Below are 17,774 nucleotides of genomic sequence, written 5' to 3'. Positions count from 1 at the left end.
AGTTCCTTGTTTTTCAATGCAGTATAGTATTCCATTGTGTGAATATACCACAACTTCTCTATCCATTTGTTTGTTGATGGGCACTTAGGTTCTTTCCAACTCCTTGCTATAGTGAACAAAGCCGCTATAAACATGGGTGTGCATATATCTGCTTGGGTGTCAGAGAATCTTTGTTTTCTTAATGTTGAGCTTCAATCCTTATTGAAGACTACATACAGTCTTTGACCTTCGGCAGTAAACACTTTATGTCCTCTTCAGTTTCAGCAAACAAGATAGTGTCAGCTGCATAATGCAGGTTGTTGATGTTAACAAGTTTATCATTATTAATTGTGTTATTGGGCAGTATTGCTACAAGTATGATCCAGTTTTTATGTTTCAACACATCACTTGATTTGTGTAGAAACCTTTCTGTTCAGTCACCCATGGGCTAATATCACAACACATATTACAATTTTTCAAAAGCTTAAGTTTTTCATTTCAAAGTTTTGCCAGTAGGTATTTAGTTTCCTAAGAAACACTTTTCATTTAAGTCCTAAAACAAATTTCATGCATGAGTTTTAATACTACCTTAAAATTTTATTTTATTTTTGCATTTATCCTGCTTCTCAGTCAGTTGCATGACATTTAAGTATGACCTAGGTGGCAATTTATTCTTGTAAAATTATGGAGTAAATCATGGTAGGATCATTTCATGGTATTATTAGCAACTTTTGGCAATTTTGTTATTAAAAGCATGAATTTATCAAAGCTTGAAGCCAATTTGAATATGTATTGAGAGACCTTTCTTTGTGCTCTATATGTGTTAAGCAATGACCTACAAGTTGGTAGAACAAAAGAAGATGCTGCTTTGGTGTAGTGATGGGTGTTTAACATGAATGGGCCAGAATGAAGACTAGGACAAATTGAAGGAGGTTTAGGAAAAGGTCCAGGAGAGTCATCAAGAGTTAGATGCCTTCTTTATTTTTCACAGCTGAGCAATGTCATGTGATGTGATTTGAAGTGGTGTGGGGAGAAGAGAAAGAGAGAGAGAGGGAAAGAGGCAGGCATACAGACTGGCCAGAAGATTAGAGTACAAGAAGGATTTAGGTTTAATAAGATTTCATTAGGTTCTAAGCAGAGGTTTCCTGAGGTAATTTGACCCAAAATGAACTCTCCCCACTACTATTAGTTATTACTGAGAATACAAGATTCCCTTCTCTTTAGTTGCTCCCTATATTTGAAGAGTCTTTATCCTAGGGTGGAATTCTACATGGTAAACACATTTACAGTTACGGTCTTTTCAGTAGCAACCAATTCAAGGTGTTCTGAAGTATGTTAGAAAACAATGAGGGGTTTGTTGTTTTTTTTTCTTCCTCTCAAACTGCATTTGTTCAGAGGAAATAAAAAGAAGGAAAAAATGAATAAAGAATAAAAATTGAGTTAGATATTTCTTGTACTGTGGCTTTCCAAAGTGGAATGAATTTTAATAATGGAATACAAACAAAATTTTAATAATGGAATACAAATGCAATTTTAATAATGGAGTACAAATACAATTCCACTTATGGTTGGAATTCTTATAAATGTTCACACATAGATGATTCTTTTTTTAGTCATTAAATAGCTGCTACCCGCACCCACCCCAATTGAAAGGAGCTCTGGTGATGTAATGTGTCATGTGTTACATTAAGTAAAAGGCTGCACGTTTCCAAGAGCACAAACCCACCAGCTGCTCTGTGGCAGAAAGATAGAGTCTCTTCCTGCTAAGGTTTATATCTTTGGAAACCTCATGCTATGACTTGGAATTGATGCAACGGCAGTGAGTTTGACTTTTTTGGATTTGACTCCTCTCTTCCTGATTAGTGTCTCACTTGTGATTGTTGGTTTCTAGTCATGTAATAATTTCTCTAAACAAATATGTGACGTAATGACTCTTGAACTGAAATAAACCCCAGAAAACATCATTTTAGTCCCAAGTACTTAATTTCTGAGAGTTTCAAATCAAGGGCCCATAGCTTTGATAAAGGTTAGAACTACAGTAGAGTCTTGGGGCACTCTTGTCTAGTTAACAGTTTGAAGCTCCAAAATAGAACGTTAGTTTTCAAACTTTGAGTTTTAAGTACTAAACATTTAGTACTAAACTGTACTAAAACATTTGGTTTCCCTGTACCTTTTATTCTCCAGTTTAAATTCCTGCATTCTCTTGCTTTTACCACAAACTGACTAAAATACATATCAGGAGGGAAAGGTCGAAGGGAAATATGTTATGGCTTTTAATCAACGTAAGCTATTTCTTCTGGGTTGGTATCTTAATGGAAAGACCCAGCTTCACTTTTCTTTTATCTCTAGGTCTCCCTACCAGTTTTCTTGATTTTACTTTTCATCTTCTATTGCTTCATCAAAATTCTTTGTGTTAAATTTTCTAATTCTTCATGTTCATTGGTTCCTTCCCATGAGGCTGGAAAATACAGCTTTTTCATTATTGAAAATATTGCTTGACTCTCTCGTGGCCCATTGGGTAGGACCTTTGCCTTCTTCATTTTAAGAGACAATCCATATTGAAGGCTGTGGTCTTTGGTTTGATCTTCTGCAATAAGCTCCTCAGGTCCTCCTCACTTTTAGCAAGCAAGGTTGGGTCCTCGGCATAATGCAGGTTGTTAATGAGTTTTCCTTCAATCCTGATGTTATATTCTTGCTCACAGAGTCCAGTTTCACAAGTAATTTGCTCAGCATGCAGATTAAATAGGTATAGAGAAAGGATACATCCTTCATACATACTCTTTCTGATTTTCAGCCATACAGTGTTCCCTTGTTCTTTTTAGATAACAACTTCTTGGTCTTCATGTTGTTGTTGTTGTTGCTATTGCTATGTGCCATCGAGTCGCTTTTGGGACTCATAGCAATCCTTTGTACAACAGCCCTGAAACCTGCTCTATCCTGTTCTAACTTTGCTGTCTCTCACATACCTACCCTCATTACCCCAGTCACTGTACCAATCCACCTCATATGAACATATTCTGGATTCCCATTCTTCTCAAGGTTAGCCATAGTTTGTTGTGATCCATATAATCAAATGCCTTTGCATAGTTAACAAGACCAAGAATGCTTCTGATTCTTTCTCCTTTCAGCCAGGGTCCATCTGATGTTAGTAGTGATATTCCTGGTGCCGTGGCAGCTAAACCCAACTTGAACTTCTGGAAGTTCCCTCTCAATGTACTATTCCAGCCATTTTTGGATAATCTTCAGCTGTATTTTGCTTGCATGTGATATTAATGATATTGTTTGATAATTTCTACATCCTATTGGATCACCTTTCTTGGGAATAGGAACAAACAAGGATATTTTTCAGTCAGTCAGCCAGTCAGCTGTCCTCCAAATTCCCTGGCATAGCCTGGTAAGCACATGCAGGTTTGCATCTGTTACCTGAAAAATGTTAATTGATATCCCATCTGTTCCTGGGTCTTATTTTTTGCCAGTGTCTTCGGAGCAGCTTAAACTTCTTCCTTTGTTACCATTTGCTCTTGCTCAAATGGTGCATCCTGAAATTTTTCAGTGTCAACCAGTTCTTTTATAGTACAATTTGGTACAGTTCTTTTGGTGTAGTGCCTCCATCTTCTTTTAATACATTTTACATAGGAGTTGTGATAATGGACAGCCTTGCCTGGTGCTTTTTCACAAGGGGAATGTCTTTAGTCTATCTTTGCTGAGAATGATGTTGGCTCTTGGTTTTGTGTATATACTTTTTACTATGTAGAGGAGATTCCCCTTTATTCCTGTTCTACTGAATGTTTTAATCAAGAAGGGGTGTTGAATTTTGCCAAAGGCCTTTTTTTTGCACCAATTAGTAAGATTATGTGTTTGTTTTGTTAGTGTGACAAATTACATTAATTATGTTTCTTATGTTGAATAATCCCTGCATTCCTGTTAGGGTTGTGATGTATTATTTTTTTCTTATATACCCTTGGATTCTATTGGCCAGAATTTTGTTAAGAATTTTTGCATCTGTGTTCATGAGTCACTGGTCTATAATTTTTTTTAATGTCTTTGTCTGGTTTTGACATTAGAGTTATGCTTGCTTTATAGAATGACTCAGAGACTATTTTTTCTTATTCTCTTTTTGGGGATAATTTAAAGAGAATTATAAAATTCTGGTAATAGTTTGTCTTTAAATAGTAGAATTCACCTGTGAAGCCATCTAGGCCAGGGCTTTTTTGGGGGGAAGTCTTTTTTATGATCTGCTCAATTTTTTTCTTTTGTATTAGATCTGTTCAAGTGTTTGACACTTGTCTGTATCAATTTGGTTTCTAGGCATTTTTCCATTTCCTCTAGGTTTTCAAATTTATCTGAGTCTGCTGTTAGGGACCTCTCCAAAGTACTGAAGAGCAATGGTGTCTCTTTGGAGAATAAGGTGCGTCTGATACATGCCATGGTCTTTGCTATCACTTGTTATGCATCAGAGACTAAGGAGGATAGAAGGAGAATTGATGCCTTTAAGCTGTGGTGCTGAAGAAGAGTATTGAAGGTACCATGAACTGCTAGGAAAACAAACAGATTCATCCTGGAAAGGGTTAAACCGGGTGACTCCTTGGAGGCAAGGATTCTGTGGCTCCGTCTAACATACTTTGGACATGTTGCCAGGAGGAACAGGTCCTTGGAGAGGGACATCATGCTTGGTAGCGTGGAGGGACAGCGCAGAAGGGGAAGGCCCTCTATGAGGTGGATTGATTCAGTGACTGGGATAATCGGGATGGGAGTGTCAGAGACAGTACAATTGGCACAGGACAGAGCAGAGTTTAGGGCTGTTGTACATACGGTCAATATGAGTCGCAAGCTACTCGACAACACATAACAAAAACAACAACAACAAAGCTTTTTATAATATTCTGATATTATTGATTTTATTTTGGCTGGTTTTGTTGTGATTTCACCTGTTCCATTTCTTATTCCAGTTACTTATGTCTCATCTTTTGTTAAATTTGCCTATTTTATTAACCCTGATATTTTCTTTGTGGAGGCAGTGATTTTCTTGTCTGAATTCTTTTTTTTTTTTTACAATCTTTCATTTACATTATGTTTCATACAATCGTTCATTTACATTCTATTTTATATTATTTATTTTTGTTTATTAAGCCTTTTGAAGAACCAGCTTCTAATTTTGTTGATGGTTTCAATAATTTTTCTGTTTTCCCTCCCATTGATTTCAGCATTTATCCTTACTGGTTGTCTTTCTTCTGAAGCCTGTGGAATTAGCCTGTCCTTCTTCCATTTGTTGGAGGTGTTAGGTAGTTTATTTTGCTTCTTTCTTCTTTTTTTATGTGTTAAGTTAGTGCTATAAAATGACTCCTTAAGACAGCCCGAGGTGTATCCCAGAGATTTTGACATGATGTTTTTCTCTTTTATTCATTTTGTTGAACTTTTTAATAAATTTTTAAAGTTCTTATTTCTTCTATAACCCAGTGATGCTCAAGCCGGATGTTATTTAGCTTCCACACTGGTGTTCTGTTTTCCTTTATCCTCTTATCAATGTCTGTCTTTATGGCATTGTGGTCTGAGAAGATACTCTGTATTATTTCAGTGTTTTTTAATTTGTTGAGGCTTGGTTTATGTTGTACAATGTGGTCAGTTCTGGAGAATGTACCCTATGCACTTGAGAAGAAATAAACGGAATTTTTGTTGGGTGGAGTACTTTGAATGTGTCTATGAGGTTGAGTTGGCCGATTGTATAGTGTAGTTCTTTCATATCTTTGTTGAGTTTCTTTTGAGTTGACCTGTCTTTTGCTGAGAGTGGTGTGTTAAAGTCTTCTATTACTGTTGTGATGTTGTCTATTTCTTTCTTCAAGTCTATGAACCATTGTTTTATGTACTTGCTAGTCTGTCATTGGGTGTGTAGATGTTAACTAAGGATATTGATATATTGTGCCTTTAATAATAATATAGTGTTCTACCTAATTTCTTATGGCAGTTTCGTCCTGAAGTCTATTTTATTGGAAGAGTATTGCCACTCCAGCTTTCTTATGGATTGTTTATTTCTTTTGCTTGGAACATTTATTTCCACCCTTTGAGTTTTAGTGCATCTTTCTCCTTGTTTCTTAAATGTTTCTTTTGTAGGTAACACATTTGTTGATAGGTTTTTGGTTTGTTTTTTTTTTTTTGTTTGTTTTAAAAAATCCATCCTGCTGCTCTTTCTCTCTTCATCAGTGCATTTAAGCCAATTCACATTTAGTGCGATTAGAGATAGGCTCATTTTTATCATTGTCATTTTGCTGTGTTCTTATTCCTGTTGTTGCTGGTTACTTTGGTCCATCTGCTTTTCTCTGCTGTCTCTGTGTGAAGGACTTCCCTTTATTATTTCTTGTTGAGTTGGTCTTGTTTTAATGAATTCCTTGAGTTCTCTTCCTTCTTGTCTGCTAATTTCTAATTACTGTCTATTTTCTCCTTCATATCTAATGGACAGCTTTGTTCGTAGTTGTTTTCTTATAGCCTTCTGTATATACCATCCCATTGTCTTCTTTCTTGCATAGTTTCTGCTGAGAAGTCTGAGCTTAATCTAATTGGTTCTCCTTTGTAAGTGACTCTTAGTTTTTATATTTTTTTTTTATTCTTACTTTTTCTCATGCTGCTTTTAGTATTCTACCTTACCTTTGATTTTGGAGAGTTTGATGTCTGTCTTTTCGGTTTTAGGCAAGGATGGTGAAGCTTTGTCTCACATATTTTGGGTGTATTGTTAGGAAGGAGTTGGTCCTTCGAAAAGTACATCTTGTACAGAAGGGGGAAGAAGGGTTAGCAAAAGAGAGGAAGACATGCTGACTGTAATAATGAGATCAAGTATGTTAGAGATGATGAGGATAGCACAAGATAGGGAAGGGTTCAGATGCATTGTGAATGGGGTCGCTGTGAATAATAGTCAACTCAGTGGCACCTAACAATAATAAAAACACATCCTTCAGTATATTATTTATGTAGTCCTTTTATAATGGTCTTTTAATTTTGTATATGCCTTTATTTTATTCTCCTTAAAAAGTGTTTTTTTAGTTATATTAATTCTTATGTGTTTTCTGCTCTTAAACCCTACATTTAAAAACAATATCTTTTGGTATTAAATAGTGCGGGTCCTGTCTGCCAGAAGTAATTGTTTTGAGTATTCCTTAACTTTTCCTGAGTGTTTCATTTTACTGTCAACAAAGAATTTTATGTCATAAGTTTAATCTAAGTCATCATCTTAAGCCCCCTTCCTCACATTTTATTGTTGGTAGCAAGAACAAAAAATCATTATTTTCCTTGTAGTATCTTTCATGTACTCAATTAAACATAGTCTATTCTCCCTGTCCTTTTTTGCCACAGTATTTTGGGGAAGCCTTGATCATGAAGTTCTTTTTCTGTGTTATGATCATTTGATCATTATGGCATAATTTTCTCCTAGTGACTTCTAATCTATACACTGAAAAATAGTTTTAAACTGTGGCTAGTTTTCTGTGGACTGATCCAATTGGTGAGATAGTGCAACTGTTGTATTGCTTTTGCTGGAGTCAGCACCACAGTGTGTAATTATATTTACTAGGCACTCTATTACCTTTTCTTAGTTATCTAGTGCTGCTGTGATAGAAATACGGCTTTAACAGACAGAAATTTACTTCCTTAGTTTAGGAGTCTGGAAGTCTGATTTCAGGGTGTTGTCTGTAGGAGAAGGCTTTCTTTCTCTGTTGGCTGTGGAACAATATCCATGTCTCCTTTCAGCATCTCTTGGCCTGGAAATCCCTGGAGATCTCTTTGGCGTCACTTTTTCCCAGGGACTACGAGGCTCTTGGCAAAGGGACCTTGACTCTGAAGAGCATGCTTTGCTCCCAGCAATTTTTCCTTAGTGATAATGAGGGCCCTACCTCTCTGCATTCTTCTTTCTCCTTTTATCTGTTGTAAGTTGAAAATGATGCAGGCTACACTCCAAGAAAACTTCCTATATCAGATTAGAGTTGTGACCCAAGTAAGGGCATTATTTCCCACATGTATTACTGACGTTTCTTGACAGATAACATTATGGTGTGTGCTAACTGCTACACCCCAGAGAATCATGGCCCAACCAAGTTTTTAGGGGCAATATTCAAACCATAACAGATATTTTTAAAAATTTTGTTTTGGCAAGCTCTGGTGACCTAGTGGCAAGAAGCTGCACTGCAATCACAGAGGTGAGCAGTTAGACTCTACCAGATGCTCTGCTGGAGAAGGGAAAAATCTCCTCCTGTACAAGTCTGATCTGATTTGATGGTACACACACACAAAATAATAATAATTAAAAAACTAAAAAAAATTATTTTATATTGGTTTGCTTACAAAGTTCATATGCACATGATGTATTTTTTTTCCTGTTCGTTCTGTAACTAGGCTTTCTTCATATTTTATACACATTTTTAAAATTTGTGTTTTATCTTGCATACATATGAAATAAGTGTTATCTTATTTTTGATGTATAATTACTGTTTCTTATTTGTCAGGGTCACAGGTCACTTGAAATTCTATTATTTTTTGGCACTACTAGAAACCTTAACTTAGTTTGTAAATTGATCAAAAAGGCTTCAATTCTATGATCATGGTCATTGATTTTTTTTAAAACAGTGAATAATATTGGACATAATAGTGTAGGTGCTGTTATATAACTTCTCCAACTTGAAGTAATTTCTTTCTGTCATTGTTAGCTAATGGTTTGCTTGTTACTTATTATTTTTACAATTCCATTATCATTGGTATAATAATTTCTTGTTTGATTACTGATGAAACTCTTTTGCATAATTTGAACTTATGTTAGCATTTTTCCTGTAGAAATTAGACTTGAATGGTTTAGAGTAACAATCTAAGGAGAGAATAGTTGATACTTGAGAGTAAAATTGATGACTTCACTTATTTATAGGCTTTGTAATGTAATTTCTAATAAGGGTAACAGAATAAGAGAAAACAGAAATGTTATTAGATGGAGTAAAAATATATGTTCTTTTATTTTGTTATTTTATTTTATTAATTTTAATGAACATTTACAGAGATTTTGGATTTCCATTCATTCATTGTTGCACTTTTCTCCCTGTCCAGCCCTTTCCCCTGCAGTTTGCATCTCTCTTTGAAAAGTAAAAGAAAAATTCTTTGTTTGGTATACAATCCACCACCACCACTCCCACCGCCCCGAGTACACTCCACTATGGAACCTTAATTCTGGACTCTTGTGATAACCATAATACCCTATCATATATCACTTTTAAAGTTATTTTAAATAAAATGTTTACAGATATTTTTCTTTTTTGTTGGGTTTTTTAGATGAGAATAAATGTTTTGATTTAAATTTAATAATTAACTGCTAACTATAGGAACATAATGAATTACATGGGGGTTTTTTTTTGTTGTCATTACAGGTTTCTGAAAGCAGCAGTGAAATGTGAAGAAGCTATATTTCTAACGTGAACTTGAATGTTAGCAACTGCTTACCTAATTTTTATGAAAATTAAATATGACTTAGAAGCCTTAATTTATGAAGGTTTATGATGTCATCAACTGGCGCGGAAAACAAACTCCAGCAGGCTGTGAGCCTGCAGGGAGTTGACCCAGAAACATGCATGATTGTATTTAAAAACCACTGGGCTCAGGTAAGGTTTCAGTTCTGTCCTCCTGTCCTCTCTTCTGGTCTCAGTAGCACTGGGACCTTCATCACAGTGACCCAAGGTTTCCTACCTCAGTGACAGGTAACTAGCTATCCAAAGTCGCAGAAGGGAAAACACCTTCTGGTGGGGAAAGAAGCAGTTTTCTCTTCTCCATTTCCTAGAATAGGTATCTAGACTATGGGTACAAGGAAGTCCCATTGCTTTCACATAAACAGAGGATATACATATCCACCACCAGCACCTATGTTAGCAGCAGTCAAATAATCAAAAGATAAGCTGCAGTGGAAAAATGTACTTGCTGTCAAGGACTTCTGTAAAGGGCTAATGTATAAGGATGGCAGCTTAAAAACTAAGGTGTACCTGATGCAAGCCATGGTATTTTCATTTGCTTCCACTGCATCTGAAATTTGGAATATAAATAAGGAAGACTGAAAAAAAAACCACAACACAACCCTCACAAAACAATACCTTTGAATTGTGATGTTGGAGAAGAATATTGAAATTCCTACAGACTACCAAAACAACAAGAAAATGTGTCTTGTGGCAGTGTAACCAGAGTGCTGCTCCTTAGAGGCAAGGATTGTGAAACTTCGCCTCACATACTTCGAGCATGTTGTCCTTGCAAAAGAACATCATGCTGAGAAGAACAGAGGGTTAGTGAAAGAGATGAAGACTCTCAGCTAGTTGTATTGACACAGCGACTACAATGAATTTGAGGATGATACAAATCGTAAGGATGGTGCACAATGGGGCAAGGTTCAGATCTGTTGTTCCTAAGGTCACTGAGAATTGTAATTGGCCCAATGGCACTTAACAACAACAACAACAATAACAATAACAGATACACTTAAAAGAACAGTTAGTTATTGGCCTTAACATGACCTTTCTATCACTGTGTGATATATTTTACCATAACCATGTCGTCTCACTTTTCTCTTCACTGCTGAGTTCCATGCTAGCTATTAGACTCCAGTATACTAAAATAAACATAAAGCGTTTTATCAAGTACTGTGCTGAATACTTCAAATGCCTTATATAATTTCATCTTCTCTATAGACCCTTAAGGTAGTCAGTATTAGCATAATAATTTTACAGATGAGAGGATAGAACATTACAGAGGTTAAATAATTTACTTTAGGTTATACAGCTAGTGAGTTGTCAAGTCACTTCTTAAACCTTGCTCCCTGGACCACAAACCCATTCATACTCTGTGTTCTACCATTTTTTACTTTGTACTCCCAGTATGATTTTAAAGAATGAAGAGGACTACTTCTATCTGAATATGTTTTCTCCATATAAAGATAGAAATATTTTTTGTTTGTATTTTTATTTCTTTATGTGACTGCTTGTGTAGCTAATTAAAGGTTGAGTGTTTGGACAATTTTACCAGGCCATCCCTTTCTTTAGAGAGTTTACAAGTAGTAAAATAAATAAAATTGGTGTTCTTTATTCCTTATCAACTGTTGCACTCCCCAGATGAGCTGGTAAGTGGCTGTTTTATGTGACAGGTTTTTTTGATGAGTACGTACTTCCTTTTGTGGCCGGTAACAGCACATAGAGTAATCACAGCAATCCATTTAGATCAAAATCAGTTTTGTTCCTGGGATTTATACTTTGTAACTTCTTTTTATTATCCAACATAAAACTTCCAAGATTTTTGGTGTGTGCAATTCCCCTTCTCTATATTTTCTGTTATATTCTAATTAGTTTGTCCCGGACACACAAGGTGCATCTGATTTAGCTGGAAAGTTATTAAGTTTTCCAGGTAACTGAAGTAATTACCCTTAGTTTTGTATTGTTTATGTATTTTTGTAAGTATTTTAAAGCAGTGGTCACAGAGTGGGGTAGTGATCTCCAAAGGAGTGTCCAGTAGTCCACTGGATGTGGAAAGAATATTTTATCAAGGAATGAGACCATGAGTGTGATAGGGATGAACACTGTTTTCTTGTTTGTTTGTTTTGGTGTTTGATACATTAATATTTTGCTGTAAAGTATTCAAGCTGTAGTTGGATGTTGAATGAAGAACAGTTGCAGAGGATTGGAAAAATGAACTAAAACCTGGCATAAATTCCTATGACTACTATGTCTGCAGCCTCTGGGTACCCCCGGGGCATCCCAGGAAAATCTGTAAGCCTGCTAAAATATGTGGTGTCGATAAAAATGGGTGACAACATTTTCTTTAGTGAGCTGATCCATTAGTTGCCCAGTATATTAAATTAGATGGTCACCTTTTAACACATGAAATGATGTTTTTTTAAAATTAAATTAGAAAAAATGAAGGCAAGCAAGTCTGTATCTGGAGTTTATCTCAATGAGGATATTAATGTACACACTGAGCATAATTAACGTATATTTGATTGATTGTCTTCCACTGTTTTTGGTTGCTTCCATGCCAGAGCTTGTAGTGTCTAGGTGGCTGAGCATGTAAGTGCTAGACTACAGGAAAGGTTGATGGCTTGTATTGACTCAAGAGACTCCTTGAAGTATCTGATGTGCTTTCAGAAGGTCTTTTTAGGGAGCTCTGGTAGCCTAGTGGCAAGAAACTGTGGTGCAATCTCGAAGGCAGGTGGTTCAAATCCACCAGATGCTTCACTGGAGAAGGAGGGCAATCTCCTCCTGTGCCAGTCAGATATGACTTGACAGTACACAAGAAGGAAAGAAGAAGAAGAAAAAAAAGCAAGATAAAAAGATAATAGCCTTGAAAACCAACCCTACAGGACAGATTTACTCTGTAGACCTGTGATCAGAATCAATTTCATGGCATCCAGCAACACCAGCAACATTCCAAAGTTTGAATAAAATAAAAGCAGACTTTGGTGGAAGAAGGCATGTGCTATATCCACCTGCACTTTGGTGCTAGTAGCTGGTTCTGTAACTGAGTGTCATCCAAAGTGTTATTAAAATCGTATATCAGTTTGGTTTTCCCATACTACATACTCTTCAAGATTAGAGACTATTTGTAATTTATTATGTCCCCCTTGCCCATAAGAGAGCATGCCATATTGTAGGTGCTTAATGTGCTATTGAACTGAAGAGCAGAAACTGTTAAATAAACTTTGGTAGAGGTAAGCAACTTAGAAAAGAAAAAGTTTCGAACATAAACGAATTTATAACACATAGTATAATTTGCCACCAGTAAGAACTTTGGACTCGCATGTAATGATCTGGAGAAGAGTGTGTGTGTGTGTGTGTGTGTGTGTGTGTGTGTGTGTGCGTGTCCGCTTGATTTTTACATTTCTCTGTAAGAACAGTTTACAGCCTAACAGACTTACTTTTACCTTTTGCCTTTGCTGCTTTGTTTTCTGAGTGGAAGAGTGAGTAAGAATGGTAAGAAACATTGATCCACCAGATAATAAACTGTTCACCTAACCTGCCAAGTGAATTAAACACCCTACATAGTTATTCCTAATGGCACAGTTGTACTTTGTGAAGCTTCATGGACTTTGCTCTGTTCATTCTTTAACCTCTCCTTTCAAGCATTGAATCAGTATTATACTAAATGTTGTCTCTTCTTAGGCAGGAAAAGAGAGGTGGTAGGTTAAAAAAAATCAATTGGAAATGCACTTTCCTGTCCTTACATGTAGTTTTAGTTAATAGCCCACAACATCTTTCTCCCAGCCTCAGCCTCCAAAAATAAGTACTTACATAATTTTTGGCTCAGAAAACATCAGTGCTCAGATAATTGTGCTACGTGAGTGGATTTAGTAACTGTTTCCATGTAACCCCAGTTATTTAAGGGGGAAAATGAATTATCTAGATAAATTAAGTCACCAGAGCTCTGTCTATACCATCCTACAATAATGAAAAATGGAGAAGGTTTGTTAGGATATTTGTACAATAATAAAATACAGTAATAAAAATGAGTAATGTCTGAATATCTTATTTACAGCTCTGAGTAGGCTGAATCTGGTAAAGAATTACAAGATCAAAACTGTTGCTGTGGAGTTGATTCTGACTCATAATGACAAGGTAGAACAGAGTACAATTGCTCCATAGAATTTCCAATTTCCTGTAAAGTTTTATGGAAGCACACTGCCACATCTTTCTCCCTTGGACTGGATGGTGGATTTGAACTCATGACCTTTCAGTTAGTGACCAAGCACTTAACTGCCATTCTGTCAAGGTTTTTAAAGTATTACTTCTCCTTGCCATTGAGTCAGAGCTGTCTCATTGCTGACTCTCTAGGGAGTAAATTGCGTGGGAGGAGTGTCCATCTTTCTCCCTTGAAGCCACTGGTGGACTCACATTCCTAGAGCAGCACAGCCTTTGGTGAGTGGAACTCCTTATGGACTGCTCATTGGATCTCCCTTGTTAGAGTGGGTTGCTGTTGTTATGTGCCATTGAGTTGGAACCAACTCCTAAGTGAGCCTACAGCTAGTTTCAGAGGCAGTAAATTGCATGGGAGGAAGATTACCCATTTTTTCTTCTTCAGAATAGCTGGTGAATTTGAACCACGAGCCTTTGGGTTGGTAGCACAACTCCTTACCACTAAACCATCAGAACTCCCAACTAGGCCACTAAAATTCCCTTATTATAGAATATATAAATATGGATTTGAGACGTATACTTAAGTCTATTTCCAGTGAATCTCATTTTCTTGCTTTGTTTACCTTTACTTTTATAAAGTCTTTGTCTTGCCATAGCTCAGACTTGAAATAAAGCAAACTTTTGAGAAATGACAAGTATAATTCTGGTTAATTTTCTGAGGAAATCCATGTTTGTTGGTATTTTAAAATGTGTACAGTCTTCCCACTTTTATAAGTTGCCTTAAACTTGAAATAGAAAGTAATGCAGAGTGAAAGTTATTTTCTGAAGATAGAAAGCTAAGGCACTAATTTCTTATACTTCTGTGAGATGCTTGAGTGGGTTTGCATGTAGACAGAAAATCTCTTGTGATACAAGAGAAATTCTTAGATGTTTCAGTATAAATGCTTAGACAAGAAATTTAAGTAGATTCTTTCAGGGTGTGGGTACCCATTACCCTCTTGTAAAAGCAGGTCATGGGTGTGTCTGCCTGGGAAGGAAAGGGTGGTGGCCTGGGAAGATCCTGGCACCTAAGAAGAGAGATTAAAGACCTGTGACAACACATGGCTAATCAGCACTTTGCTGATCACTGTGTGCTCCATGACTCACAGGCATGGTTTAATACACCCATGTTCCAGGCAGTAAAATCACCAGGCCAGGACTGGGAATGAATAAAGCGCTCTTAATATATCGGCTCCATTCCAAATAATCAGGAAACCCTATATCTCTGTGGGTTATTTTAGCACCATTTTTTTGGGTTTTTTTCCTACCCATTAACCCAGAAAATAGCATTAAAAAAACTACTTTAGGTAGAATAAAGATGCCTCAGTTAAGTAAGCAACTAAGCAGTTTGCATTCTTTGTAAAGGATCAACTATAGGTCTGTTCCAGCTTGATGGTACACAACAACAGCATAGTAAAAAATGGTCTCTGTGTTTCAGAGTTCACTAAGATTAATGATATCAATGAAGATTAACCCATGAGAAAAATATTATTGGTGATTATGTTAGTTTCACAACATACTACATAGATAGACAGGTGATAGATAGACACAGACATACCTTGTTTGCGCTCTGCTTTATTGTGCTTCGCAGATACTGCATCTTTTACAGGTTGAAGGTTTAGGTTGAGCACCCCTATGTTGAGCAAGTCTCATGGCACCATTTTTGCCAAGTAGCACGTGCTCACTTCTTACTTCTGGGTAACTTTTTAGTAATTCTTACAATATGAAAAGTTCAAACTTTTCATAATGTGATTTCACACTTAATAGATCACAGTATACCATAAACATTAATTCTTACTTGGACAGAGAAAAAAATTCATGTGACATACTTTTTGTAATACATGCTGTTTGTAATTTTTTTGGAGGTATAAAACTAAATCCACATTATCTCCAATGTATGCCTCTACATGAAATATGTAATAATGATTCATAGGGAGCTCTGGTGGCCTAGTGGTAAGAAACTACTCTGTAATTCCAAAGGCATGCGATTCAAATCCACCAGCCACTTCTCAGGAAAAGGATAGGCAATTTATTAATCTGCAAATAACTGCCTTTGAAAACGCACTGGAGATTTCAGCTATGAGTTGGTTCTGACTTGATGGTACTCAAAACAACAACGTATATAGACATCCATGTGAATACATAGTGTTTTTAAATATTTATGTATAGCAATGTCAGAGAATTAGATTTCTAGTATTCTTTTCTAGTATTATATTTATTTATTGATTGATTGATTCATTCATTCTTTGTATGTGTGTACTATCAAATTGGATCTGACTGGTACAGGAGGCAATCATTCCTCCTTCTTCAGCAGAGCATCTGGTGGATTTGAACCGTGCACCTCTGGGATTGCAGTGCAGTTTCCTACCACTAGGCCACCAGAGCTCGCCTCTAGTATTATTTTTAATTCAATGTCCTATTCCTTTTTAAAGACATTAGTACAAAGTTACTTTAGCTCCTTTCATTTTTATTCACTTATATTTTGAAATGAAGATAAATTTATATGAATATGAAAGGAGTAGTAATTAATCTTCACTTATTATTTATATCTCTCCAAAGTCTTTTCTAATCATGCCTTCATTTGTCAATAAATTATTTTCTTTAAACTTAAATTATTTCATATATATACACATACATATATATATTTATGTATAATGATATGATTTACTTAGTGAATAATTTTAATAATTTTGTTGTATGACAAGGTAATATTTTAATTCTCTGATTCTTGAACAACAATAGGATTTTTCTTTTTCATTATTTAAAGATATTATTGGTATGAATATTTTTTAAAAACAAATTATATTTTGACTGTTTCTTTGCAGCATTTTCCCCAATGTGAGATTAATAAGTCAAAGTACAGGAACAATTTTTGTTATGTATTTCCAGATTGCTTTCCAGAAAGACTGAGCTAGTTTACTGTGTCTCTGTCATTGAATAAGGCCCAGGCACAGTTTGGGTCAGTTTACACAGTATAAGTACACATGAGAAATATATTTTTACCCTGAGGCCCAGCTATAAAGAAATCTCTCATAAGTAAACTCAATATGTGGACTTTGAAATTATAGAACTGATAAATCCTTTAGCTGATTTATTTCTCAGAATGTTGAGCCTTGAAGTTAGAGATGTATCTGGTTAGAGAACATGCTGTGTTGTGGTAGGGCCTCTTTTGGGCAAATGTGGTACTCTGATCCTGGTCTAAGAGATATTGCCAAGAATCAGAGCAAAGGGAAGGGAGGCAGGCCAAATTCCAGTGTCTGCCACTGAAATTGCCAGGCCTAAGAGGAATTTTTAAGCCTTGTTAGAGGGTTGAAGGTATGGGAAAGGGACACTATGAAGCTGGGCTTGTAACACCGCAGCCCTAGCCTTGTACATCTTCAGTAGATGCTAACCAAAGGCCTTCCTCATTAAAAATGCCAATTCAAAAGTTTTCTTTGTGGTGACGTTATCAATTTGATAATGGAAGTCAGTAGAGATTGTAAGTATTGTAAAGTGTACCTGTCTGGTCTGTAAGGGTTTCTTTGCCCTCCTGATGGGAGAAATAAAGTCCTATTCCTGAGAAATAAATTTCTCTGATTGCTCATGCGTGCTGACATGGCACTGTACATTTGCCAGCTTCCCCAGTGACTTGCAAAAATTGTATAGCCTAAATATAGAACATGTAACAGCACATCATAAAACTAGGTTAGGAAGAGTAGTGGAAAAACAAATGTATCCCACATAGCATGCAGTTCAGGAAAGCAAAGGAGAACAAAGATAAAGTCATTGATAAGATGACAATTTAAAACACATTTTTCTAGAGATTCCTTTGAATAGGTGTTATGGTGAATATTCCAATTCACAAATAAAAGTTAAGATATAAAATTGTCTTAATTTCTAGGTCTCAGAGTAGAAGTGTAGAATTCTACGTAAAGGGAGCATTCAAATGCCAGCAGTCTTAAGAGAGTAAAGTAGAACAGAATTCTGGCATGACCTACTTAGGGATTTATTTTGTGAGTAGTTTTCTTAGATTTTCCCCTGCCTTTGAAAGAAGTTCAAACTCTTTATTAGTTTCAATATGTGTTATGTGCTAGAGCTAATTCTGTTCAGTATTTGTCCCTTATCCATTAGTGTTCTTTCAAACTTCCTAAT

The 17,774-nt window shown here is 36.0% G+C and overlaps 1 protein-coding gene across 1 annotated transcript in view; it reads left to right on the top strand.

Annotated features, from left to right (window-relative positions):
• Positions 1–9,388: 9,388 nt before the first annotated feature.
• FAM160A1 (family with sequence similarity 160, member A1) overlaps positions 9,389–17,774 on the top strand; it is a 155,534-nt gene continuing 147,148 nt past the window's right edge. Inside the window, exon 1 of the mRNA XM_006884476.1 lies at positions 9,389–9,602. Coding sequence (XP_006884538.1) covers positions 9,498–9,602 — 105 coding nt within the window. The 5' untranslated portion in view covers positions 9,389–9,497. The remainder of the gene's footprint in view (positions 9,603–17,774) is intronic.

This window comes from Elephantulus edwardii, unplaced genomic scaffold (assembly GCF_000299155.1).
Source record: "Elephantulus edwardii isolate Elephantulus edwardi_28Jun2011 unplaced genomic scaffold, EleEdw1.0 scaffold00034, whole genome shotgun sequence".
NCBI classification, from domain to species: Eukaryota; Metazoa; Chordata; class Mammalia; order Macroscelidea; family Macroscelididae; genus Elephantulus; species Elephantulus edwardii.
Note: the sequence above shows the minus strand (reverse complement) of the source record. Positions and strands in the feature narration are given on the sequence as shown.